We start from the raw sequence: 27820 nt of genomic DNA on the forward strand, positions 1-27820 counted from the left end.
TGGGTTTTAGACCACAATAAAGTGACATCACTGTCATTTATTGCCAATTTTATCATTTATATTCAAGAGTGACAGCTGATGAACAGGCAGTTAGTAGTCTGGCTGAAGGTGTGTCCCTGCCTCCCCCTTAGTTCCCCCATTTTAGTTGTACAAGAGACAGATTTTTTTAAACCTGACACTGTCCCTGCCTTGAGTGTGGCTGGGAAACAGGCTGCTCACTGAGATCAGGAACATGTGATCAAAATGATCAACAACCACCAGCTACATGTGTGGTTTGTAGCTGTTTCTCTGGCGGGGGCCCCAGGCCTAGGGGTGATGTCAGTTCTTGGTGTGACCTCAGTGCACAGCTATAACTTAGAACCACTGGTCAAAAGGGACAGTACATGACAAGTTAAACCTTTTCCTTCTTGATGTAACCCACACCTGCATTATAACAAGTGCATACACATTCACCTGTCAGTTCTCCATGCCATGAGTCATCCTGACTTTACACCTTCTTATCTAAAGAATGGCAAACTCCTTCTGGTTTACCCAGATGTGGATTAAGCAACAAACTGATGCTTCTTCCCATTTTCTTTGTTGTTACAGACAAAGCTAAGAAGAATGTTCTTCCTCTCCTCAGCCCACTCCATCCTTCACTCTGTGGTCTGTTCCAGCCTGGGAAGGAAGCCCTGGGCTCACCACCCTTATCTGCATGGCTTGTCCAGGCCATGTGTGAAAGCAGCAGACATCATGCAACTCTTGTCAGCACAGTAGCTGCATGAGCTTCTAAAGTGAGCCTAGCCCATGTGCCATCAGGTAACTAACCACCTCTCAACCACATCACCCAGGAAGCACGTCCTGAGCTGAGAGGCTCCAAACTCCCGAGATGGCCGCCCTCAGACGACAACAGCCCCTCCTACACCCAGTGCCAACTCTCACATTTATTCCTAATAGAAAAAGAGAACATATGATTTTCCTGGGTCCCAGGGAAAGCAAGAGACATAAACTGCTGTTTTGGGGTTTTTTTTTTTTTTTGGCTTTGAAAAGCCAATCTAAAAAGTAAACCTATTCAGATACAAATTGTATCTGAAGTAAAATCTCAGCTGTCTTTAAAAAGAAAAATCCATAAAAATGCTAAGAAGAAAATATGCTTAGAAATCAACAAGAGTTTCTTCTAATAGTGAGATAATGAGGGAGTCTCACCTCCAGCCCCATTTATTTTTTTTCTTCACTGTAGTTTACTAACTTTCCAGAATGAGCATTATTACCTTTAAAATCAGGGAAAAAACATAACTTCTAAAATTTGAATAATCAACTAATTAGAAGCTAAATCTAATAATCACTTCTAACATTCTAAAAATCAACAATATAAACCTCCTCAAATCACTTTCTCTTCTCTCTGCTCCTGTGTTGCAAGTCCCCCACAGCACAGCTGTACTTTCCTGACAGTTTCAAGGAAGGATTTACTGATTTTCACCTCAAATAATGTTGAATGCTCCAGTTTCAGAAACTCACCAAAAAGAGGATTTAGTCTATTACAACAGTCACATCCCCATGGTAAAGATGGATACCAAATACAAAAGTATGCGTATTTCTGGAGAAAAATCAGTACATGTGCTTTTTCTGTTACAGAAATCAACTTCTGAATGTCTATTTGGCTCCGATGCCACTGGCCTGGGCGTCTCCCTCCTCACTGCCTTGCTACATGCCCAGGCACTGCCCAGCAGGCCCACGGGCAGCAGTCAAGGTCCTAGCAAGGGTCCAGGCTTTGGGGGCTTCCTCGGTCCTCGTCAAGTCTGGGCTGCTTGAGCTCTGGAGGACTGCCCTGAGGGTCTCCAGGCATCTCTGAAATATCAATAAACACAAAATAGGCAAGTGAATGAGGACTTCTGTAGGCTTAAAGCTGACATAACAAAACACAGAGCCAAGATGAGGAATGGAACTGCCAGCAAGAGCCTGTGTTGCTAAGATGGGATCTATACCACGGTTCTCCATCAGGGGCAACTGTCTGTCAAGGGAAGTGGGCAATGTTTGGTGACATTTGAAAATGTCACAGAGCAGGGGTACAATCTGAGGATGCTGATAATACCCCACAATAGAACAAAATTATCCTGCCCAATCATGAAGTCATCAGGTCAAGAAACCCAATCTAGACCACTCTTCCTGAACTCAAGACAGATCACAGGGATTGCCTTATTTTAAGATAAACATCCAGGCAGGGATTCTTAGAAGACAGTTGCATCAGGATGCATCCTTACTCTCTTAGAAGTGATATAAAATTGGGTGGTGCTAATTTCCAAAAGAACAAAAGAGAAGCATTAAAACCATTAACAACATCACTTACCTAACTGAATTTCTTCTGTGGAAGAGGTAGAAATTATACTGGTTGGTACAGAATTTGGTGGTGTATCTGACTTTAAGGGTGTTAAATTTATTCTCCTTGATTAAAAAAATAAAAGGAAAGAATGGCTCATTAGTATTACAAAACTTATTTATGTATGATATTAAATATCAAAACTACCAAAGTTCACCTGAGCCAGGCACAGTGGTCCAACGCCTGTAATCCCAGTGACTTGGAGGCTGAGGCAGAAGGACTACAAGTTCAAAGCCAGCCTTAGCAATTTAGCAAGGCACTGTCTCAAAAATAAAAAAAAAAAAATTAAAATAAAAAAGGGTAGGGATGTGGCTCAGTAGTTAAGTGCCCCCTAGGTTCAATCCCTAGTTCCCAAAAAAAGTTCAGACGATCATATAGTGCCCAGTTATTTAGAAAGGATTACATCCACCTACTAAGTTTAACTATCACACTTATAATGGTCAACTCAAACCATAACCAGTCATCTAAAAGCTTTAAACAAAAGCTGAGTTCTGTTAATTAACAATGGTCCAGTGAGCACCTTACTGAATACTGTATACATAAGGTTATCAAAATTTCTACATATGGAAAGCACCAAACATAGATAATCCTTTTTTTAAAATCCAGAGCCTTAATTTTTCAATGACTATTTTTCTCTTTTTAATTACAAATGCAAGAAACTTGGTAAATAGTTTAGAAGAAATCAGAAGAGGAAAGCAATTTAATACCAAAAATATTTCAAAGAATGCCTTCCACTATCTAAAAACATACAGAAAAACAAAAAACAAAACAAAACAAAAAAAAAACCCATACTGCTATTCTGTAGAAATGAGAGATTTAGAAAGAGCTGAGCACTACACCTGAACCACACTGTGACTAAGCCAATAAAGACATTAGAGCACAGCGGGGAATGGGGGCAGAGAGTGCTCGTACTGTGCCTCACTTCCCATTCCTGCCCTGTCATCTCCCTCTCCACCTAGTCCATCTGGAACATGAGGAGGTAGAGGGATTGGTGGAGAGGAAGTGCAGAGTCACAGGGGATAACTGGGCATCAGAGGTAAAAAGAAAGGAAAACCAAAGGCCAGCACTGCTTGGCATCAGTAGGACATGCAAAGCGTTCTGTGGCAGGGGCAGCAACATGGATGAAGTCAGCTGACTGGTGAGAAGGGGGAGAAATAGCCATAGCATCATAGGGAGCCCTTTGTTCCTGGTGACCAGGTAGCTCAAGAAGACATTCCTTATAAACAACAGAGCACTACTCTGCCACAGAAAGGAGGGTATCTGGGCATTTGCAACAACATGGATAAACCTGGAGGACATTATGGTAGGAAACCAGGAACAGAAGACAAGAACAACATAGTTGCACCATCTAGAATCTAAAAAAGCTGATCTCGTAGAAGTCAAGACTAGGAAAGTGGCCACCAGAAACTGGAGGGCAGGGTGGCAAGAGGAGGAGGGATGGGGAAAGGCTGGCCAATGGGTCCAAGGTCAGCTAGATAGGAGGAATGGATTCTACTGCACAGCAGGGTGATGTGGTTACAACAAGTGGTGTGCATTTAACACAGGATCCTGAATGTTCCCACCATGCAAATGGTAAGTATTTAAGATGATCTGATCAGGACATGAGGTATACATGTATCAAAATACTGCTGTGTATGGGGCTGGGGTTGTGCCTAAGTGGTAGAGCACTCACCTAGCATGTGTGCGGCCTGCGTTTGCTCCTCAGCGCCAAATAAAGAAAAACAAATAAATGTATTGTGTCCATCTACAACTAAAAATATTTAAATAAAAAAAATATTGCTGTGTACCCCACATTAACATACAGTTATTATGTGCTAATCAAGAATAAAACAAAACAGCCAGACATGGTAGTGCATGCCTGTAATCCCCAGCAACTGGCAGACTGAGGCAGGGGGATTATAAATTCAAGACTAGCCTCAGCAACTTAATGAGGCCTTAAGCAATTTAGCAAGATCCTGTGTATCAAAATTTTTAAAAAAGGGTTAAGTGCTCCTGGGATCAATCCCCAGTACCAATAAAAAAAAAAAAAAAAAGAAGAAGAAGAACAAAATAAGGGGCTGGGGCTCAGAGGCAGAGAGCTCGCCTAGCATGTGTGTCGATTCTTAGCACCGCATATCAATAAATAAAGGTCCGTTGACAACTAAAAAAAAAAGAAAAGAAAAGAACCAAATAAAATGGTTAAAGGTATACTGTAAGTCCAGTTACTTAGGGGACTGAGGCAGGAGGATCTCAAGTTCAAGGTCAGTCTAGGCAACTTAGCAAGAACCTATCAGAAAATACAATAAAAAGGGCTGGAATATAGCTCAGTACTGGCTTAACATGTGCAAGGTTACAGGTTCAATTCCCAGTATCTCAAAAAAAAGAAGGCACTTGGCTATAGCTTGACTGAGTGTTGCCCAAAGGCCCACATCTAAAGGTTTGCTCCCAAGACTATGACACTACTGGGAGGAAGAGCCATTGTGAAGTGGTACCGGTGGAATTAAGATGCTGGCAGACATGCTCTTGAAGGGGATTTGGGTTCCCTGGCCTTTTCCTCCCTACCTTTGATTCCCAGACTCCATGAGTGAGCAGGCTACCCCACCACTGTTCCTGCCACAATGCACTGGGCTACCACAGGCCCAGAGCAACAGGACCAAGTGACTATGGACTAAAACCTCTGAAACCATGAGCCAAAGAAAGACATTCATTCCTCCTTCTAGGCTGACTTGTCTCAGACATTTATCTCAGTGACAGAAAGCTAACACAGCACTCCCTTTTATTTCCCACCTGTCATGAAGCACCTGGTACCATCTTAGGAAAAAGAGCACAGGTACAAAATGAGGACATATTTCCAGGCTCATAATCTAACAGAGGAAACCGAGGCCTAAACCAAACATCTGCTATTGAATGTGATGGGTGGTGACAGAGTAAAGGGCTGAAGGGCCACAAAGTCCTTAAACAATGAAGACACACTCAGATGGGTCTTTCAGGAGGACTTTGGTGTTACCAAGGGGACAGACAATACAATGAACCCAAAAGAGGCTGACACAGAGGCTGCAAAGGCAGAGTGTCTGGGAACACAGATTAACCACAGCGAGTGGTTATGGTCCTGGATGGCAGGCTGTGACCAAATCTCAGTCCGGGTGCCTACACAGCAGCTAGGAATGAAGGAACTGGCAGAGGCCTGTGAGCCAGAACATGACGCCCTCAGATTTAATGTCAAGCAACCTCTCATAATAGCGGGAAGGACTCACTGCAGACTTCTACCTTGAACAGACGGGGAGTGTTCACTTTACAATGTCAACTTCTTGTTTTGTCAAATGTGCTTACCGGGGGGTGGTCTTGCTCCAGGCTTGTAATGTGTTCAGAGTGACCCTCCGGGATGGGTGCGCTTTCGTGTTTTGACTACTGGGCTGTAGGGTCTTCTCCTCTGAAGGCCCTGGCAAGGAGTTTTTGATGCCAGGAGTTACTGAAGGAGTGTCCTTGAGGGCTGCTGGGGCTGGAGGCTGTCCAGATGACGAGGGACTTGTAGAGGGACTGCTGGAGTCGTGGATTCTGCTGCTGGGGGTCCCCTCTCCCAATCTGGGTCCTGGTAAAGATCCTTGGTGCATCTGACTTTTAGTTTTCTTTGCTTTATCAAGAGTTCTCATGCTCAAAACAGGCTTCTCTTTCAACGGAATGCCAAGTTCATCTTTCTCAAATGTCACAAATGAGCAATAACCATCTGTGGAAGAAATGGCCAGGAAAGCCCCATCGCTGGACCTTTGTTCCCAAAGCAGAGAAAAAAGTTAAAGACTTTAGTGACATCTACAACCCATATTTAACACTCTCATGACTAATCAGAAAATAAAGTCTGATGAACTGGGTGCAGCAGCCTGTGACTACATACTACTCAGAAGCCTGATGCAGGAGGACCACTTGAGCTCAGGTGCTAAGAGTCCAGCCTGGGCAACAGGACAAGAACCTGTCTCAAAAATAAATAAATAATGGGTTGGGTTATGGCTCAGTGGTAGAATGCTTGCCTAGTACATGTGAGGTCCTGGGTTCAATCCTCAGCACCACATAAAAATAAACAAAATAAAGATATTGTGTCCAACTACAACTAAAAAAAAAAGAAAAAAAAAAAAGACCCAGATCCCAGTGGGTGGCACTACTGGGAGGTAGTGGAACCTTTAGAAGGTGGGGCCTGCTTGGAAGAGGGGAGTCACCCGGCATACCTAGGAAGGGTATATCCTGTCCCTGGTCCCTGGTACACTCTCCCTTTCTGCTTCCTGGGTGCCAGGAGGTGAGAGGCTTTGCTCTGTACACACCTCCACTCTGTTGTTCTGCCTCACCTTTGGCCGAAAGTTGACCAGGAACTGAAGCCTCTGAGACCAAATAAATCTTTCCTCCTTAAGTTGTTTTTCTCAGGTATCTCACAGCAACAGAAAGCTGATAAACACAGCATGTAGCTTCCCTCCCCAATCCTATCTCAGCTAAGTCACCACAACTCATCTGCACTATTATTAACTTTCATATAAATAACAATGAGATAGATGATCTTTTCCTTTCTCAAGATAAAAAAAAAATTTTTTAAAAGAACAGAGAAATAAAAAAGAGCAATAAAGAGTAAGAAATAGATGGTGGGTGGCCAGGCCCCAGCTAAAGCACATGCAGGTCCAGGCAGGCAGCAGAGGCCAAATCAGGAGGACTGGGGATCTAGCTCAGTTGGTAGAGTGCTTGCCTCACATGCACAAGGCCCTGGGTTCAATCCCCAGCACCACAAAAAAAAAAAAAATTAGGGACCAAAAAGTGGCCGAGGGAGAGCAGAGCGCCAAGTGACACCACTCCCAATGGCTTATCAGTGAGTTTCCTTCAGAGAACCTAACAAGATCCCAAATGATGAGGAAGTCCCTGGGGCCTCCCTGCAGTTTATGAGAGCTCCACTAGTCCCATAGGGCAACCTGAATGACATCAAACCTACAACTGTTAAACCAGGAAGCAAGCTTCGCAGCAAACCAGAACTTTTTCCTTTTAATGTGACTGGCAAATGGGGCCAAAAGGGCCATTTTTAGTATTGACATATCTCCTAGCCCAAGGTGTACCCAGGTCACAGGACTCTATCTCCTCCTTTGCTCATTGGCAAGCACTCACCACGAAATATCACTCAGGGTGTGGTAATGTATGTTAGACACGAAGCCAAAGGGGAAAGGCTGCTGGGTGTCATAGAGCAGCACGGAATCCTCAGAAGCCACTGCAAACACCACGCGGTAGGGCAGGCTCAACAGTTCCATGGCTGGCTCATGTGATCCCTGATCTGCAGAGGAGATGGGCAGAACAGAGGACAAAATCAAGTTCCCAAAGGAAATAACCAATTCCCTCAAAAAGCCCTGTCTCAGGGAAATGTAAATGAGAGCTTTACTAAAAACCAGTTTGCTGTTCTTTACAAAGAATTCTTTATATATGAATAAAATAAATGTACAAAGGAACACAACAGTAAGGACAGTATGCCATGGGCACCGAGGTCCGAAAAAGACAAGAAAAGGGAAGAAGTCATTCTGAGTGGTCACGTTCTGATAAGAAAACACATGGTATATTTAGAAACATTCCACCAGGAGATGCTATAATGCTCTGTCAATCTGGCTATATTCATTTACATTAAGAGTTAAAAAGTCGGGCTGCGGATGTGGCTCAAGCGGTAGCACGCTCGCCTGGCATGCGTGCGGCCCGGGTTCGATCCTCAGCACCACATACAAACAAAGATGTTGTGTCCACTGAAAACTAAAAAAATAAATAAATATTTAAAAAAAAAAAAAAGAGTTAAAAAGTCAAAAACAGCTTCTGCTTCCAGCAGAATAACAGGAATAACAGAGACCAACCCTTCACTTGAAAACCACTAAAATACCAGGTAAAATATATAAAGCACGTTTTCAAGACACTAGCCATCAGGCAACAAAGGATGATCTCTGAGAAATGCAGCAAGTGAGTTAAGTCCTACAATTGCCTCAAATTACTGCCTGGTGTGCTTCCAGGTGCCAAAAAGGTAGCGAGAACCTAGATCAGGCCTCTCAGACCCCTAGTCGAGAAGACAGAGCAGGCAGCTGGGAAAGGCCAAGGCAGCCAGTGCTCACAGGCAGGGACACAAAAGCTATAGAAAGAGTTGCAAAGAGCTTTGAGTCATCACCTGAGTACTGAGCAGTGCATACCTGTGAGGACAGTACCTGAGGCTGAGCAAGATCTATCAGAAAGAAAGAGCAATCCCTGAAGCTCACAGCAGGCCAGGAATCCAGCCAGCATGGATGCTACAACTTGGATCTGGAATGTCCCCCATAAGCTCATGTTTTGAAAGCAAGGTCTCCAAATGCAGCAAGTTTCTGAGGTAGGGCTTTTAGATGATGATTGAATTTTGAGGGCTATGTCTTCATGAGTGGATTAATCCATTTGATGGATATGACAGATTAATCCATTAGCTGAATGAACTACTGGGAGGTGGGACCTAGTTGGAGGAAGTAAAAGTCACTGAGGGCAGCCCCTAAGAAGGGTTTATATTGTTCCTGGCCCCTTCAATGCCCTCTTCAGCTTCCTGGCTACCATAAGCAGCTTTCTTCTGCCACACCTTTATAACATGTTTTTGCCTTGGAGCTAACCAACTGAAACCATAACCAAAATAAACCTTTCCTCCTTTAAGTTGTTTATGTCAGGAATTTTGGTCATAGTGACAAAAAACCAACTCAGTGAGAAGCTTCATATTTCACAGGGCATAGATTATTCAGAATGATTTGCCTCAAGAATAGGGAAAATTGGCCCAAGACCAAATGCTACTGTGACGGCATCTAACAAAGCTTAAAACCAAGACCCAAAAGAATCAAAATGTTTTTAAGTAACTTCCCTACATCCCAGAGTAAACCTCAAGAAAACTTATAGGAATGAAACTATCCAGCACATCCACTAAGGTAAATTTCACAATGCTTGCATAAGTTCAAAGCATGTGAGGAGCCAGGAAAATATTACCCACAATTAGGAGGAAATAAAAAAATAACCTTATATACAAAAACATCAAAAGTTATTGTAACTGTACTCTATAAGCTCAAGAAGCAAGAGAAAAGAAGCAACATATTAAAAGACATGGGTTGCCAGGCACAGTGGCGCACACCTGTAATCCCAGAGCTTTGGGAGCCTGAGGTAGGAGGATCAAGAGTTCAAAGCCAGCCTCAGCAAAGAGTGAGGCACTAAGCAACTCAGGGAGGTGCTGTCTCTAAATAAAATACAAAATAGGGCTGGGGATGTGGTTCAGTGGTTACATGCCCCTGAGTTCAACCCCCGGTACCCTCCACACACACACACACACAGAGACAAGAATATACAGGAAAGACTCAAACTGAAACTAAACTTCAAGAGATGAAAACTGCATGTCACAGATGAAAAATACACTGGACAGGACCACAGGTAGATCATACAGAAGAAAAAATTAATGAGCTCAAAACACAGCTGTCAAAACTTCTAAATCAAAGCACAGAGAGGGAAAAAAACCTGAAAAAGGAAACTGTCATCAATAAGCCATGGGATAACTTCAAACAGCTTAATACATCATCAAAGTCCCTGATGAATAGGACAACAATCACTTGCAAGAACACCCTAATTTGATAAAAACTATAAACTGATTGACTTAAGAAATTCAATGAACCCCCAAGCACAAGAAATATGAATAAAACTACATCTAGGCACATCATATTTATATTGCCTAAAGTCATTGATAAAAAGAAAAATTTTAAAAGCAGCTGGGGGAGGGAGTTAAAAACAAAAACCTAATTTACACATAATTTTACTGCCTAGAAAATCAATAATGAATGACATTCAATCAGCAGAAACACAAAACTAGCACTTATTATTCTCTAAAGTTGTGGTAAGCAAGAAAATGTATTCTGGACAATGGGGAAAAAAAGCTGACATACATGTTGATAACATCAGTCCTTGCTCCAACTTTTAAGGGTAACAAACTGATGATCTCATAAAAGGCGAGAATAGAATATCAATTACCAGATATGAGGGAGAAAAGAGGGAGAGGGAGGAATTAGGAAAGGTTGGTCAATAGGTACTAAGTTACAGAACAGGAGATAGAAATTCTGCTGTGGATGATGAATATAGATGACACAACTATCCTGTATATTTCAGAAAGCCTACAAGAAAAAATTTTCAATGTTTTCACAACAAAAAAATGATAGCTGGGCAGAGCAGTGGTGTATGCCTGTAATCCCAGTAGCTCAGGAGGCTGAGGCAGGAGGACTGTAAATTCAAAGCCAGCCTCAGAAATTTAGTGAGGCATTTAGCAACTCAGCAAGACCCTGTCTCTAAATAAAATATATGAAAGGGCTGGTGATATGGCTCAGAGGTTAAGCACTCCTGGGTTTAATCCCTGGTACAAAATAAAGAAATGATAAATGTTTGAGACAGATATGTCCTGATTTGAACGTTACATAATACATACATGTATCAAAACATCATATTGCACATTAACATAAATAGGTTCAATTTTTAAGTATCAATAAAAAAATAGGTACAATTTTTAAGTATCAATAATAAAAAAAAAAAAAAAAGAGTGAATCAAACCCACATACACACCTTTTCCCAAAACACATGCAATCCCCACCCGACCAGTGACCTGCCTCAGAAAGAACACAGCACAGCACTATGGCCCTAAGGGTACCTGTTTCCATCAACGGCCTCAATTCGAAGTAGACAGGGCAGCAGCGAACAGCGAGCGTGGCTTTGCTAGGACATGGAAGATGGGCAATAGGCCTAAAAAATTAAACATAGTTTAGAAATAGACACTGCCGCTCAGCAAAAGCACAAAGAGAGGGCAAGCATCTCAAATACTCCCTCTATTGTATACCTTTTGAGATTTTTCCTGGAGAAAACATAAGTTGTATTCATTACATTTTCACCGGATTCCACACATCCAGCTGTGGAACAGAAGGAAAAGAGAGGTAAGTCAGTGTTAGGTTAGACTGTTCTCCAGCAAAAGTTTAAGAGCCTTCAATTCTGGCTTGTCAAGTTTTCCCCCATAATGGTATTCTCTGGACAATGTTATTTTATTATTGAAGACAAGTACAAATATTCCATCACTATCTGTTTTTGCTCTTTACTCCAGTTCTACCTATCTGCATCTTCACCTGAGGGTCTGGCAGCTCCCTGGGAACTGGATCATAAAGTAGGGAACCCTTGCTATATAAAACATTTTTGAAAATCCAGGCAAATCAAGCTGATGAAGCCTGAAACTAGATCCAGCTGCCCAGGATCCGCCTAGGAGCCGACTCTCTGTCCCTGGATTTAGTCCTTGGTTGTCATCCAGAGACTGAGACCCGGGCTTTTCCCCATCTGCCTGATCCAGACTTGACTATGCAAGGAGAGCCAGCCAGTGCAGCAATCCCCAGCCTCAAGCAGAGCCTGACTGCTCTGGGGAACAGTTCTGACAGCTTGTCCTCACTTACTCTAGATGTACAGAAAGCCAGGGCAAAGCCTACCAGGGAGAGGCTGTGACATTAAAGTGCTCTTATAAACTCCTCCCTACTCCATGTTCGTATCTCTTGACACATACACATATCATTTTATATATGACCATTTCATATCTATCAGAAAGAGCAGTCAGCAGTACCAGCAGTCTATTTACTATTTCTTGCTTTGCCAACCCTCTACCCATCTTGTCTATCTTTCCACCTCCAAGTAATCCATTTTAATAAACCATTATGTCACTTTTATATTTCTTCTATTCTCATATAATCAATGCAGACAGCTGTAACTCAACCACATGTATACCCATATGATAGATTCTTTTTAGAATCTTAAGAAATGAGATATTATTTAAACTTTTCCTTATTTTGCTTTTCTCAGCCAACTACTCATGAAGGTCAATTTGTATCTACTTATTTTTGGCAACTGGGAATTGAACCCAGGGCCTGACTTACACTAGGCGAATGCTCTACTAAGAGCTGCATCCCTAGCCCTAATGCATTTTTTTTCTTAGTAGCTGCATACTATTTACTAGTATAAAACTACCTCCTCTGTTAATGAGTATTGCTTTGTGTGTGTGTGTGTGTTTTTTTTTTAACCACTACAATGCTTGCAGTAAACATCTTTGAAACACACCTTACATACTATGCATTTACTTTTTTTTTTTTAAATGATTAAGGTGGTAAATTTTGTTGTGTATCTTTTACTACTATATTTAAATTAAAATGCTTATCCCCATATCACCATGCCCCAAACTATTAGCCTTCTGGCAAGTGTTTATTCATTTTTCAGCACATTTCTAAAATGTTTTCTCCTCTGGTGAGATCTTCCCCACCCAGATAATGGGCAAGGTCTCTGGGCTCAAGGTCTTGGCTGATGCCAAACCCTGGGAGGCCTCCATGACTCTCAGGTTAGATTCCAGGTTGCATTCACTTCTTAAGGAACTGGCTCTCAGATGTGGACAGATGGACTGGATGGCACATACATTTAAATGTTACCAGACTGCTTTCCAAAATGGTGACCCACTCTCCCAGCAACAATACCCACATTCTGCATGCAATAGTATTATTTTTCCAGTCTGATGGAAATAAAGAGACATCTAGTTGTTATGATACTTCAATCTGTACTTTCCTACTGAGTTTTAGAATCTTTTCCTGTGGTCCACTCAATATGTAGCTTTGCTCTGCTACAAACTGCCATTTTTCTTCTGAGATTTTCTTCCTCTGTGTATTAGGATTGTTGAATACAATATATAGCAGCCCTTTCTTCCTTATACCACAAACACAAATATTATTTTCCAGTTCCACCATCCATCCACTAGTTCAACCTGCTGCATCTTTTGCCATTATCAAAGTTTTATATTAAAATGCAAACAGACCTGTTGTTTCTTTAGGAGTTCTATATTTTTGTATTTATAGTTAAATATTATATTTACCTGAAAATTGTTTTCTTTTTTTCCCTTCTTTTTTTGGTATTGGGGTATTGCTTTACCACTGAGCTACAACCCCATTTTATTTTTTGAGACACAGTCTTGCAAAATTGCTGAAGGTCTCTCTAAGTTGCTGAGAATGGCCTGGAACTTGGAACTTGTGATCCTCCTACCTCAGCCTCCCAGAACCTTGGGATTACAGGTGTACACCACAGTGCCTGGCTTAGAATTAATTTTTTATCTTCTTTCATACAGTTTTTCAGTACCATTCACTGGATAACCTATTTTCCCCACTAAAATTCCACCTATGATCATATGTTAAATTCCCTTATATCCCTATTTCTCGTTTCTCAGTCTAGTTCACTAGTTTTTTAGTGTAGTCCTATATCAATACCATATTGATTTGACAACAGTAGTGTCAGAGTGTTTTTTGGTATCTGATGAGGCAAACACTCAACTCTTTTTCCTTTTTTTTTTTTTTTTTTTCATATTTCCTCGGATACTTGTCAGCATTTGTTCTACTAAAGAAAACTGAGATTTAAAAAAAAATAGGGGCTAGGGTTGTGGCTCAGCAGTAGAGCGCTCACCTAGCAAGTGCAAGACCCTGGGTTCAATCCTCATCACCACATAATTTTTAAAAAGTATTGTATCCAACTACAACTAAAAAAAAACAAACAAACAAAAAAAAACAGGGAGCTGGGGATATAGCTTGCTTAGTAGAATGCTTGCCTTGTACGCACAAGGCTGTGGGTTCAAGCCTCAGCACCACAAAAAGAAAAAGAAAAAAAAATACCTGTAGATTCAATGGCACCCAACCATAATCCCCGCTACTCAGGAGGCTGACGTAGGCAGATGCCAAGTTCAAGGCCGGCCTGGGAAACTTAGCAAGGCCTTGCTAAAACAAAAAAGAAAAAGGGCTGGGGGATGTGGCTCAGTGGTGAAGTACCTCTGGGTTCAATCCCCAGTACTACAAATCAAAACAGAACAAAAAAACCCTCTAATAGGACTTAAATTGAAAATTAAACTGGTGATAATTTTCAGAACACAATATATTTCCATTTATACAGAACTTGTTTTATGGGGCCGGTTGTGGCTCAGTGGTAGTGTGCTTGCTGAGCATGTGTAAGGCACTGGGTTTGATTCTCAGCACCACATATAAATAAATAAAATAAAGGTCTGTCAACAGCTAATAAAAAAATATATTAAAAAAAAAGAACTTGTTTTACAATCTTTAATAATAGAATCTAGAATTTTTCATAAACATTCTGTGCCTTTTTTTATTAAATTCACTTTCATGTATTTTATGGGTTTTTCACTAATATAAATGGATTCTTCCTCAGTGCTGGGATTGAACCCAGAGCCTCATTCATGCTAAGCATGCACTCCACCACCAGGCTACACCTGCAGCTCCTACTGGGATACTTTTCCTCTTTCCATTTCTTAGACTTACTGCAGTATAGAAGATACAGATTTTTATGTATTTACCCAATACTGGCCACCTTATCAAATTCTTTTTTTGTAATGCTTATATTATATTTTAAATCCCTTAGATTTTTCTATAAATACAATCCTATCAAAGGCATAAAAAGTTGTTTATCTCTTTCAATCTGGGTAATTTCATTTTCCTATATTTATTAACCTCACAAAAAACAATAATGGTGATAGCAAACTCCGATCTGGTACCTTATCTTAACTAAAGATATTTTGGGAGTTGCCATTTAATAAAGGATTTTTTATTAAGTTTAGTAAATAAATTTGCATAAAAATATTTTTGTGAGTAACTTTAATAAACAACATTAGCAACTACTACTTCTTGGTCCTGAATCTTCTTGCATCGAAGTGTCCCCAAAATGCTCTCAAAGTTCCTTAAAGCCTCACCCATATATATGCATGAATGACTCATGCCCAGCCTGACTGGGACTCTTGGTGGCAAACCTGACCTGGGCAATACTGTCATCTTCATGCTAAGGATGTTCGTCAAGCCATATAAATTAGCTGACATCTCTGTGGACAATCTAGCCACAACACTGCTCTGCCTGATCATGTTGGGCTTAACCTTCTGCCTTCCTGTAGCCAATAAATCTATTTTTCCCTTGCTGATTTTGCTGACTTTTCAGATTTGACAACTAAACTCCCACAGGTTAGTTCAACCAAACTTGTCCCTCTCCAATGAAGGTGGCTTCATTCTTGAGAATAATAAAAATAATAGGCACTTTATTTTTGGCTTTAGAACTATGACTTCCACATACATGTCTAATAAAAAAAAAATCACTCAGTAAAAGGTTTTATTGGTAATTTTTTTTACTGAAAAATTTATCTAAAATAAACTGTTTACCACTCTAGTTTCATCATTCCCAAACTTACCTGAATATCAAAATCACTTGGAAATGTTTTTAAAATTCCAAAAGCCAGGTAATACACCCCATACCAATAAACTCCCATCTCTAGAGTGGGACACAGCACTATCTTTTGGAAGCTCCCTTGGAGGTTTCAATGTGGAGACAAGTTGGAGACCAATGCTCTGATCAGACTTCACTGAGTTGAAAAGAAGCATTACAAAAGGGCAGCACAGGCACCCCTGTTCTGTCATCACACCCTTAGATCAAAAGCTGTCAACACACCTGGGGCGAGGAGCAAAGATCCATCCGGAGTAAAACTGAGTCTACGAAAGAAGGACTTCATACTGTCATCATGGAACATCCGGTAACTTCTCACCTGTAGCATACAAAGTTTAAACATTACTCTAAATCTTTAAATAAAGATTTACACACTAAATCTTTACCATTTATTAACGATGTAATAATAAATAAAATTAAAACATATTACAAATCAAATAATCATGAGAACTGAATATCTCTTTCTGTTAAGTTATATATGTGCATCTGTGTCTCCATATGTGTATGTGTGTTTGTATAATAATTTTTTAAAACTCTGTATACACCCCACCCCACCACAGTGGTTTGTCTGGAGAGTAAGACTGGAGAGAAGCAGGAAGACAACCAGGAGACCTTTGCTCTTTACCGGGTTTTTACAACATTTCTTGAACATCTGTGTGGGACAGCCTCTGCCACCATTTATTAATACCTTATAACTGTTAGCATTCCATTCTGAACACCTGAAGGAAGCAGGCATTACTATCCTTCCTTTATAGACATGATCTCTCAGTGCCAGTCAGTTTATACCCACAGGGCCTTCCCCTGGCCCCTTGGGCTGGGTTTGCACCAAGTCCCCTTGCTGCTCCAAAAACTGACTTGCTCCCCCTCACCTAAGTGTCTGCCTCGAAAGTCATGACTGCTTAGGAACAGAGTCCTACTCGTTGTTCTTTCAGATCCTTCCTACTCCTAACTACCAGCCCTGTGATCTATGCTGGCTCTGTCAGAGCTCTCCACTGACCTGCAAGATGGTATACTGTCTGCTACCGCTGAGGCAACATTCAACCCACCTGCCTTTATTTTTGGTACTGGAAACTGAACTCAGGGGTGCTTTACCACTGAACCACATCTCCAGCCCTTTTAATATTTGAGAGAGGGCCTTGCTAAGTTGCTTAGTGCCTCACCAATTGCTGAGACTGGCCTCAAATTTACAGTCCTCCTACCTCAGCCTCCCAAATTCCTGAGATTACAGGTGTGCACCATCATAACCAACTTTTTTTTTTTTTTTTTGGCACTGAGAATTGAACCCAGGGATACTTTAAATTTTGAGATCAAGTCCAAGTTGTTTAGACTGGTTTTGAATTTGCAATCCTCCTGCTTCAGCCTCAGGAATTATATGCATGCACTACCACACCCAACTTGCCTTCTGCTGCCTAATACAAGAATCTTCCCAGATCAGTTGTGATACACTCTAGCTAGACCTGAGAATCATGGAGACCCTGCTACCTCAAGCCAAGGGAACACTCACTTTTAATGCCTCCCAGGTGATTTGCTAGGTTGCAAACCACGATCATCCACCACTGGCTCTCTCCTGTCCCCAGATGTCCCCATTTCCATACAGACCAGTCCCCTTCCATTCCAAGAGGAAACCTTATGGTATACTTAGTCCAGGTGTCCAGTCCCGAGGCCAGTGATTTAGCTACAAGGGAGGACCTCCTGACTTCCTAAGTCTCAATTAACAGACTTCTGAAAGGATGTCATGATATTTCATACCTCTCCTTCGGCCCCAATTCCAGACAGCATCTTTGAAACATTAAAAGCCACACGCTTCTTCTGTGTGCTGTACACCCTCAATACCCTGAAGAAAGAATAGATTTTCCTCTTCTAGCAAATGAATTATGATTCATACAGAAGCAATCTATTACCAATCTATGACTGCCCCAAGGACTCCGAGTCTGCAGACCAGTACTACTGACATTTAGACTTAATTGAAGAATTATGACAGAGGCAAATATTAACCACCTTAAGGAAACGGCAGTGGTAAAAATGTCACAATTTTATTTTCAGTGCATGTTTCAACTTCTCAAGTGAGACACACTTCAGGCCCAGTCTTGTGTTTCAGATCTTAGACATTTGTCCCAGTGGCAATTTGTATGACTATAGTGAAGTTTGTTTTGTGTTAAAAGAGTCTCACTCTTGGAGATTTAGAACATTAAGGGAACTCCAGCAGAAAATCTGGTTGTTAACTCATATTATTCTTACTAACCAATCAAACTGGTTACTCCTGATTGCCTGAACAAAACACAAATATCATAAAATAAATGGCATCCAGAATACAACAGGAGAGTCTATGAAAAATAAACACTAACTCTTACATGTTGCTTTTAGGCCAGGGTTATATTAAATTCAATTTTTTAGTTAAAAGTAGTTGGATGAATATTTAAAAGGACTATTATGTTAAACTACTTTGTTCTATGTTCCCAGATATTAAAGCTTAAATACACTACATATAATAAGAAGAATCTAATTGTATTAATTATAATATTACTAAATAATAATTTACATAATATATAAGCTCTAGGTTATGATTTCTAATCTATTTAAATGCGCTTATATCAATTTTATTAAAATATTCAGAATTAAAAACTTGGAACTTAATGGGTTAAATAATACACCTGGAACCCCAGAGCTTAAATGCAATAGTACCAATAAATACAGCAACAAGGCTTCTTTTCAAGAAGGACAAAATATTTAATTTCTATTAAATTTAAATGCAGTCATTAAAAATTTAAATGGGGTCATTAAAATCACTATACTAGTAACTATCATCAAAAAGTAAAACATAGGGGTTGGGGTTGTGGCTCAGTGGTGGAGCACTTGCCTCACACGTATGAGACACTGGGTTCGATCCTCAGCAATACATAAAAATAGGTAAATAAAATAAAGGTATTGTGTCCATCTACAACAAATACAAATTTTAAAAAAAGTCAAATATAGGAGTTATAGATATGGCTCAGTGATAGAGCACTGACATAACATGCATGAGACCCCAAATCCAATCTCCATCACCACAAAAAAAAGAGAGAGAGAGAAAGAGAGAGCGCTAAATAAATACTCCAACTAGCATTTTTTGTTTAAGTCATATTCATGAAAGACTTTTTTTTGGGGGGGGGGGGGGGGGGTACTGGGAACTGAACTCAAGAGCACTCAACCACCGAGCCACATCTCCAATACTTTTTTTGTATTTTATTTAGAAACAGGATCTCACTGAGTTGCTCAGCACCTCTCTGTTGCTGAGGCTGGCTTTGAACTTAAGATCCTCCTGCCTCAGGCTCTCTAACCACTCGGATTACAGGCCTGCACCACTGCGCCCCACTCATAAAAGACTTTTTAATTCTCCTGAGAAATCAAATATAATAGTTCTTCCTACATTAATTCACCCTTCAATAAAGATTTACCAAGTGCTAAATCTGTGTAAGGTACCTGCCCTAATCAGTTTCCACTTATTATAAGAGTATGAAAAAAAGAACAAAAAAATCAGAGCTAGACTATTATTGATCTTGGTTGTAATAAAAATACCTCTGCAGGGTTGGGACTGTGATTTAGCGGCAGAGTGCTTGCCTAGCTTGCGTGAGGCACTGGGTTTGATCCTCAGCACCACATAAAAATAAACAAATAAAAGAAAGGCATTCTATCCATCTATGACTACCAAAAAAAAAAAAAAATTAAAAAAAAAAAAAAAACCATTTTGCAGAAAATACCAAGCAAAGACAACTTGCCAAATACTAACATACCTGTCACAGCTTAGAGTAGCAACATATTGACCCAAAGGATCCCAGGTTACTCCTTGTACATAGCTTTTATGTTCATTAAAAATTGAAATCTTTTGTCCTACAAAAAAAGCAACAGCATTACCAAAACCTCCTTGGGAACAAATTATATAAACTATGACATAAATATTATTCCCTTTATTCCACTGCATCATTCAGCAGACAGCAAGAGACAGGCTCTGTTCCAAACCTGTGACAGCCGATTCCACACAACCCCTACACTCAAGCTCATAGAATAATGGAAAGCCAGGGCAGCTACAGACAGGTACAACACAACACAGATCAGAGGAGAAGCAGGAGTAAGCATCAGAGAAGACCCGATGTCTTCACATCCAGCAGGATGTAGGGGGAATGAAAGGGAACAGGAAGGGTATTCTACAACAGATGAGCTAAGCATAGATGGTGTAGTGACAAGTAACTGAGAACTGCTACTGGGTAAGGTGAGAGCCAAATCGTGAGGAAAAGAGATATAATCCAGATTCCCTGTGGGTGAGGAAAAGGCACAGGCATGAGCAAAGAACACTCAACTGGGAAGTGACCATGTTTTAAAGATGAAACTGAGGCTCAGGAGAGTTGGCAAAAATAATCACTAGTTAGGAGATCAGCTAAGAAGGGCCTGAACTGGAGCAATGTTAATAGGGATGGTGAAGAGACTTTGAGGAAAATACTCGGAAAATAAAGCCAGCAGCACAGAGAGGTTCCCTGGATAAAAAGGAGTTATGGAGCCTTAACCATTTTTTTCATCAGCCAATTTTTTATTTGTTCAATTCTTACATTTTAAGTATTGCCGCAGTCTGGCTGGGCACAAAATCACGAGCCACTCAAGCAGGAACAAACTTTATTTCCAAAAGTCCCACGAATGCCACGCACGCGGCCTTCTCCCAGGACACACTACACCAACAGGAAATCCCTCCTCTGGAATTCCCTCCTACCGCACTTCCCCAACCAATGGGAACTCTCCAGGAGTCCCGCTAGAGCTCCAAAGTAGCAGGCCAAGGCGGACAGCAGGGGTCTAATATCCAATTGAATGCAGATCTTAACATAATCATATCATCTCAATGGCTTGCTGGCATCACCTTTCAACCAAAAATGCCATGCATCATTCCTACTTGGCTACGGCTCTCAGCAAAGTATTCTCTGTTGACATCCATCTGATACCAAATCCTTAACCATGGCAGACTGCAACCAACTAATTGATGAGGTTCCCTGTGTCATTTTACAACGCCCTACCCATTCCCCTCATCTCTTGTCATCAACCTCAATCAGACTGATTTGATGTTCACACAAAAGGCTTCCACCAACTCACACATACAAGCCTATCGCACAGGATGCAAGCCTACAAGGATGCTACATCCATCTGCAGGCCTAGATTCTTCTGCAACAAACATCAGCCTGAAATCCTACTAATTTAACTTCATACTCGTTCTGCTAACTTCTAAACAAAATGAGGCTCCCTATCTGCCCTTCAGAAAATGTGACTAGCCCCAAACTTACAGGTTTGCCAGACTGTTATACTTCACTCATAATAGGAGTGAAGAAGTATTGACACTTTAAATCATCATTCAAAAGCCTTAATCGTTCTTAAAAAAGGAACAAAGCAAGCAAGAAAAGCCCCTCAAAAGTGGTATGCAAGTCGCTTTCCCAGCACTTCACTTTGAAGTCGCTCCCCACCACCCACCGAAACTGTCAATCTTCAAGCTGCCAGTGACATACACACACAACATGCAACATACATGTTTCAGTCTAACTCCCTGCCCTTCTGCTCTACTTGATGGCACTTCTCTTTCTCTCTCTGAAACTCTTTTCTGGAAATCTGCTGGGATTGAGGTGCAGGGGTTGAGAAGAGGGATGCAGAAGACCTCTGAAGGTCTGAAATAGCTAGTAGGAGAAGGCAAATCAGTCTGACCCTAACAAGCAAAAGGAATGCAGGCTTGGAAGCAACTGCACTCAGCCCAAGCTGGGGTCTGTGAAGGTGGACATGGAGATGGAAAGACGGTCAGAGGGACTGACAGGCAGGTATATGATTCTGTTGGGGAGCAAGGGAGGGGAAATAACAGGCCAGAGGAGCTGAAAAACGGTAAGCAGAGGACTTAGGATTTGTGCACACTGAAAGACAAAGCTGAGGGTAAACACATTCAAAAACCTGAAGGAGATGAGGTTTTAGTGAAAGAGCAGGACACTTGGTTGACATTGGCAGAACAGTTAAGCAACAAGGGTCTAAGATGTATCCTTGACTTCAGCCACTCTGCCAAAACTATTTCTCCCCACAGAGTCCCTAATCTCAGGAAATGGCACCAATATCCACCTGGCTGCCAAAAGCTTAGAATTATAGCCAGTCCATCAGCAAGTATTGTCAAGTCCCATCCTCCCTCACATTTACTCCATCCTGTTCCTTGGATAGGGCAGGCGACTCCTGCCACAGGGCCTGTTCTTACAGTTCCCACAGGTGAAGCACTCTTTTCCTAAATAATGTACACAGTTTGCTCTCTCACTTCAGTCAGGCCTGTTTGTACAAGGGCCCAAAGCTCACGGCAGTTCTCCCAAACAGCCTTTCCTAGCACCTATTTTGACATTATACCAATCTGTGTATTTGTCCGCACCCCCCACCACTACCATGTAGCCATTTCAGACCCACTGTTGCCAGCAACTACAGTAGTGGCCAGCATACTCACAATGTTCAAGGTCATTACAACTAGCTTGAGGGGGTACTAGATGCACTGGCCTCACAGAACTGAAATCATTTAAAACAATGGCCAGATATGAAGAGGACAGAAGACAGTAACACTGGAGCTGGGGCCATAGATCAGTGGTAGAGTGCCTGCCTTGCACGTGTGAGGCCCTGGGTTTGATCCTCAGCACCATATAAAAATAAATAAATAAACAAAGATATTGTGTTCATCTACAACTTAAAAAAAAAAGACAGTGACACTGGTCCTTCATCATGCCAGAATACTGGGTATTGATTAGTGAGAGGATGACAGACATAGGCTGGAAAGAGGATGGCCCAAATGGCTGGATAGAACAGAGATTTTTAGAATAGCTGAAAACTGAACTGATATAGTACATAGTAACGGCCAATGCCAACTCCAATCCTGGACTCCCTAGCCAGGCACTTGGGTTGTGAGACAGTGAGTTGCCTGCACATTAGACAAGAGTACAGGAGGAGTCTGGGTGAGAACAAAAGGTCTGAATAAAGGACTGCAGGGGATAAAGATGACTGGGAATTAGCTACTATTGGCTTTGGAAACCACTGCAACTTCTCACATAGCTCCTGTCTCCCAGAACAGAGAACAAATGCTGTAAAGGCAGTGGAATGTCCTCAGCTTTCCTTGATTTCCTAAAATGGAAACCTGATCGCACCTACACCAACCAGGATGCAATGCCACATTAGTTACAAATGACCAAGTCCTCTGCTTGGTGCCTGTTCCCCTCATGTCTGCCTCTCAAGCACATGAGATTTGCCTCTCACAGGCACCAGTAATTCACAACACCACTGCAAAGCCTCCTACACTCTGAATGGAGCCCTAAAAACTGAGTTGGACCCATGGCATATGGGACTAATCCATCTTCTGCTAGTACAACCACCAATTTTAGTTCACTTCAGAAACTTTTCTTATGGCTTTTAAAGATAAAGCAGGCTACACTTTTTTAAATACTTAGAATATTCCATCCCCCACTAATAAAAAAACCTCTCTTACCTTTACTAACATCCCATATGATGGCTGTGTTATCCACAGAGGCAGAAGCCATTAAATTCCCATCAGTTGCCCAGCAAATATCATAAACATCTTCTAAGTGGCCCCTAGAACCCAAACAGGACAGAGAGGAAAAAAAAGTCATTATCCCAAAAAGGAAAAGGTTGCTAAAATTATAAACACAAACTCTGGAACCATGCATTAGAATGAGATTCTAGAAATTTCCACAAGAATTATATTAGCACTGGCTATAAACAACTGCTTTCAAAGATATTTGTATATTTGATGTTGATTACTTTCTACTAAGGAAAACTTTATAAAAGAAAATCCTCTTTAATCATGTTTTTATCTTTTATTGTCTTATGACTATCTCATATAAGTAAGTTTTAAGTTAGATATAAAGGGCAAAAGGCATGTTCCATTTAATGTGTCAGGTGATAAAGATAAATCACTCCCACAGTCCCTCCTTAGGTCACCTCAGGGTTTTTACAACAGTCCAGTTCTCCTTATTCAGCTGAGCCTCATCCTCATCCTGAAAAGCAATCTGTTCTGGCTCCTTGTTATCATTCACCTTCCACAACAGAATGACAGCATCTGTGGAGAGATTCAATTTCAGATAAGCCATGCTTCACTGCACACTCCTCCATTTCTGGATTTTTAGGGCATTAAACAACATTTTTTCTGTTCAGTGGACACTGTGGCCATGATGATTTACTTTTGTTAAGAAACTGGACAGGAAGAATAGGCGTGCCTTCTAAACTAACATTACAAAAAAATCAACCTCAGACCAGAGCTATACAAAGTCACCTTAAAGAAGGATCCCCATAGTCAGCAAAATGCCATTGCCTTAACAAATTAAGGCATAAGCTACATGTAGCTGAATAGGAAAAAAAAAAAGGGGGGGGGGGGAGACAAAGACCCACCAGTGCAAAAGTTTACAAATTGTTCCTCTGTAACGTTCAGCAAGTCACTGAATATCTTGATGACTCAGTTTCCTCAATATAAAATGAGGGGGTGGGGGCCTGTGGCTCAATGGTAGTGCACTTGCTCGGCATGTGTGAGGCACTGGGTTCAATTCTCAGTACCATAAAGGTGTATCGACAACTTAAATATATAATTTAAAAAAATATGTATACATATAAAATGAGGATAATAATAATAATAATAATATACCTACCTGATTGGGCTATTGTGAGGGCTAAGTGGGTCAATATGCATAAAGCATTTACAACATGGTGCCTGGTGCATGGAATGCTCCATTTAAGTGTCAACAATTCATTATGGATATACCAGTCATCTTAGCCTGATGCTAGCTAGCTATGTCTTGTGCCTGATGACTCCTCACATTTTGACTCTACACTTCCTACATAACCTTCTGACAATGATTTAGCTTCTTGTTTAAAAATGTTCATAGGAGCAAAGTAAATGGATTTTGCCAATGTATGAACATATGTGTCCCACTCAAACTTGACTAGAACCCTGGTTGCATGCATTAGTCTGGGAGTTTGGCTGACATGATTGGCTCTGACAGATGGATACTCTACATATACTGAAGAATAGCAGGTTTCTGGGTCTTCAAGGCCAAGAGGCTTTGCAAAACCAGAGCTGTCCTGTGCAACTTCACAGGAGACAGACTTTGGCCTCCCAGTGGTCTTCCACCCTCTACCTTTTCCTGTAAACACACACACAAACCACATACATATGACACACTCTGAGCCTCATAGCACTGAACTCAACTATTTCCCTTTCCTCTTGTTCCAAATAAAAACACACATTTACTTTATCTTATACATTTTCTATACTATTTGAAAGTATGGTAAAAGATTTACTTTTCTGTATAGTTTTAAGCAGACACAAAATCTGAATCCATCTGCTCTTACCAAACAATGACAAGTTAGAAGGCTATTCATTAAAGTAATTCCTGAAACCAATTAATTACACAGAGCCATGGAACCCACTCTAATCACCACAGATATTAAACAACCAAACAGAGCCAGAACTGTTGCAACACTGACAAAAGACAAGCACCCTTCCTGCCTGATTCCAACCATCTTCAAGGAGCAAGTGGAAAAGAACTGTTTTCAAGCAGGTCTTCTAAGTTTAATATTGTTATCCTCCATCTCCTCACTCTGACACACTTGCCCAAATAGTATTTTACTGAACTATCGAAATGCCAGATTGAGAAGATCAGTGATACCTGAAATAAAAAGGATATTTAGCTCAAATGTCACTAACTGACATGAGACAAGTAGGTATATAGATCCCAATGGATTTTTGAAGTACAATACTCACCATCTCCTCCTGATGCTAAAATTTCCCCAGTTGGAGAAAAACGCACCACATTGACAGCTTTGGTATGACGAGCAAGATTGGATAAAAATTCCACAATGGCTTTTCCATCTGGTCCTTTTTCTACCTTCCAGATCTGTTGATACCAAAACATTCACTTAAAAAAAAACAAAGAATGAGCATTCACTACCTTGCTTGTACTAAAACATTTCTATGCTTATTTTCAGCAAGAAAATTTAATTTTGCTTTTGAAACACAAAATGAAGGAATCTCTCCTATCAGACCATGAACAGTTCCATACCTGTGGTCCTCCCTCCCACAGCTTTCTAGAGCAAATTGTCACTCCAAAGGAACCCAGACCAGGATTCTAACATAATGGGCATCCAGTTGGAACAATGTAGACACTATTACTCAAATAAGAAAGCTACTCTCCCTGGTGATGGTAGTGCACACCTGTACCTGACTACTCAAGAGGTTGAGGCAGGAGAGTTACAAGTTTCCCATCAGCCTGGGGAACTTAGCAGACCCTGCCACAAAATAAAAGGGCTGAGAATGTAACTCAGTGATATAGTGCTTGCCTAACATGCAGGAGGCCCTGGGTTTCATTCCAAGTTAGATTTTAAAAAAAAAATAAAAAATTACAAACACTACTCTTACTTTCATTGCTCATTTCAGGTTCTAAGAATTTAGCATTCTGGGCTGACAGAGCAACCTGAGGAGGATGCCATAAATTTTAAATAAAAGAATGAAAACTGTGGCTCCAAGTGGGGCTTCCCTGGGTCTTCCGGTCTCTGCCCCCTTTACCCGGACAGCGGTGTCCACCCCCGCAGACGCCAGTCTGTGGACCCGGCCAGACGTGGCATGCTGGAAGTCCAGGCTGTACACAGGCTCCTTGTTGTGCCAGGCTATTTCACACGTGATGACTTTCATCCTCCCGAGTACTGAAGGGCGGTCCTTTTTCCGAAGGCAGAGGGAAGCTGGATCAACGGAATAAGTACCAGTGTTGGGCAGGAATCCCGCTACCCGCCTAAGTGCGCGCCGCCCGGGGAAAGGACGCCCCCTACCCCGACTTCCCACCTGCGCGCTCCACCTCCAGCCGCGCCTCCTCAGCTCAGCTTCCCACAGCGCAGGACTCTCGGGCAAAGCCGGAAAGGCACGGCGGCACGCCCGGGGAGGGCGACCGGGGGCTGCGGCCGCCGCAGGAGCCCCGCTGGGCGCAAGCCGGAGGCGAGGGAAGGGTCCACTGTGGGGCCGCTCGGGGAGGGCGCCGTCTCCGGAAAGGGCGCCGCAGGAGGCGGGGGAGGGAGCTCGCGGGCAGGGCCTCACGGGCGAGGGACGGCAGCGGGGTCCACCAGACCCCACCTCAGGCTCGGACGCTGGGCAGCGGGAGCCCGCCCGGGCCTGGCGGGAGGAGGCTGCGCTGGGCGGGGCCGGCTGCCCGCACAAGCGCCGCTCGGGAGCCACCCCGGCCCCAGCAGTCTGCCCGCCTACCCGCCAGTTCTCAGCGAGGCCCTCTCACCCCGGCGCGGCGAGCCCGGAAAACCTGCGGGGATGCGGGGTCAACCCCAGGAAGCATACCTGCAGGGAAGCTGCCAGTCCGCGGCGCCACAAGCTCCCGCCGTTGCGCGCGCCACTTCCCGCGCACCGCAGGCTCCACCTCCCTGGAGGCGGGGCTCCGGGCGCCTCACCTTGTGATGGGCGGGGCTACGGGGTGCCCCGCCTCCGGCGCCCTGTCTGGTCCACCGCCATCCCGCGGGTACGAAGGAGGGTTCCTCCAGCAGACTCGCTGGGACGAAAGAATGGATGAGACTATAAATTCTTTACTACGATCACTTATTCCCTTGGTTCGCTTTTTGTTTTTGGAGGGGCTACCAGGAATTGAACTCAGGGGCACTCGACCACGGAGCCCCATCCCCAGCTCTATTTTGTTTTTATTTAGAAACAGGGTGTCACTGAGTTGCTTAGCTCTTCGCTTTTGCTGAGCCTGCTTTGAACGTGCGATCCTCCTGCTTCAGCCTCCCGAGCACCTGAGATTACAGGCATGTGCTACCACGCCCAGCCCCTTGGTTCATTCTTGCAACAAACAGGTACTAAGCATCTGCTATATGCTGGCCCCTATGCTGGCACTGGATCCTCAGTAGTGTAAATACCCTTGGGGTATTTACAGTCTCATAAAAGATAGGTCAGGTGGGTAAACAGTTCTTGTGACCTGCCCAAAACGTCAAAATGTGTTCATGACTAGTTGAGAGTTATCACCCTGAAAAGAGGCCAGCCTAGTCACTGGAGTTTCAAATAACAATAAAATAGAGACCGTGTCTTCCAGGAGCAATGTACACAATTACAATTAAAAGGTAAAGTGAGGCCCGGCACAGTGGTGCACGGCG

The 27820-nt window shown here is 42.2% G+C and overlaps 1 protein-coding gene and 1 non-coding gene across 3 annotated transcripts; both read right to left on the reverse strand.

Annotated features, from left to right (window-relative positions):
• Chaf1b (chromatin assembly factor 1 subunit B) lies at positions 1 to 27070 on the reverse strand. Of its 2 annotated transcripts, none has more exons than XM_027929256.2 (14): positions 27015 to 27070; positions 26241 to 26413; positions 25440 to 25572; positions 23624 to 23741; positions 23151 to 23254; positions 19417 to 19513; positions 17396 to 17480; positions 15872 to 15965; positions 11205 to 11274; positions 11019 to 11110; positions 7469 to 7631; positions 5666 to 6097; positions 2327 to 2421; positions 1 to 1827 (listed from the first exon to the last, which is right to left on the reverse strand). In XM_027929256.2, the coding sequence occupies exons 2-14, from the start codon at positions 26364 to 26366 to the stop codon at positions 1733 to 1735; spliced, it is 1704 nt and encodes a 567-aa protein (XP_027785057.1). In that variant the 5' UTR covers positions 26367 to 26413; positions 27015 to 27070; the 3' UTR covers positions 1 to 1732. The 2 variants fall into 2 exon arrangements, with proteins under 2 accessions (XP_027785057.1, XP_071471155.1); XM_071615054.1 differs by lacking the exon at positions 27015 to 27070 and adding an exon at positions 26514 to 26577.
• On the reverse strand, positions 20949 to 21020 carry LOC114087851 (small nucleolar RNA SNORD101). Its single transcript, XR_003581909.1, has one exon. It is a non-coding gene; the product is annotated as a small nucleolar RNA SNORD101 (small nucleolar RNA).
• Positions 27071 to 27820: the final 750 nt, after the last annotated feature.

Source organism: Marmota flaviventris, chromosome 8 (assembly GCF_047511675.1).
Source record: "Marmota flaviventris isolate mMarFla1 chromosome 8, mMarFla1.hap1, whole genome shotgun sequence".
NCBI lineage: Eukaryota > Metazoa > Chordata > Mammalia > Rodentia > Sciuridae > Marmota > Marmota flaviventris.

Coding starts and splice junctions, on each gene's coding strand:
- Chaf1b (XM_027929256.2), bottom strand. CDS start 26,366: ATGAAAGTCATCACGTGTGAAATAGCCTGGCACAACAAGGAGCCTGTG. Junction 25,573..26,240: donor GGGTGGACACCGCTGTCCGG/GTAAAGGGGGCA, acceptor TGGTATCAACAG/ATCTGGAAGGTAGAAAAAGG. Junction 19,514..23,150: donor CATATGGGATGTTAGTAAAG/GTAAGAGAGGTT, acceptor CTTTTTTTGTAG/GACAAAAGATTTCAATTTTT.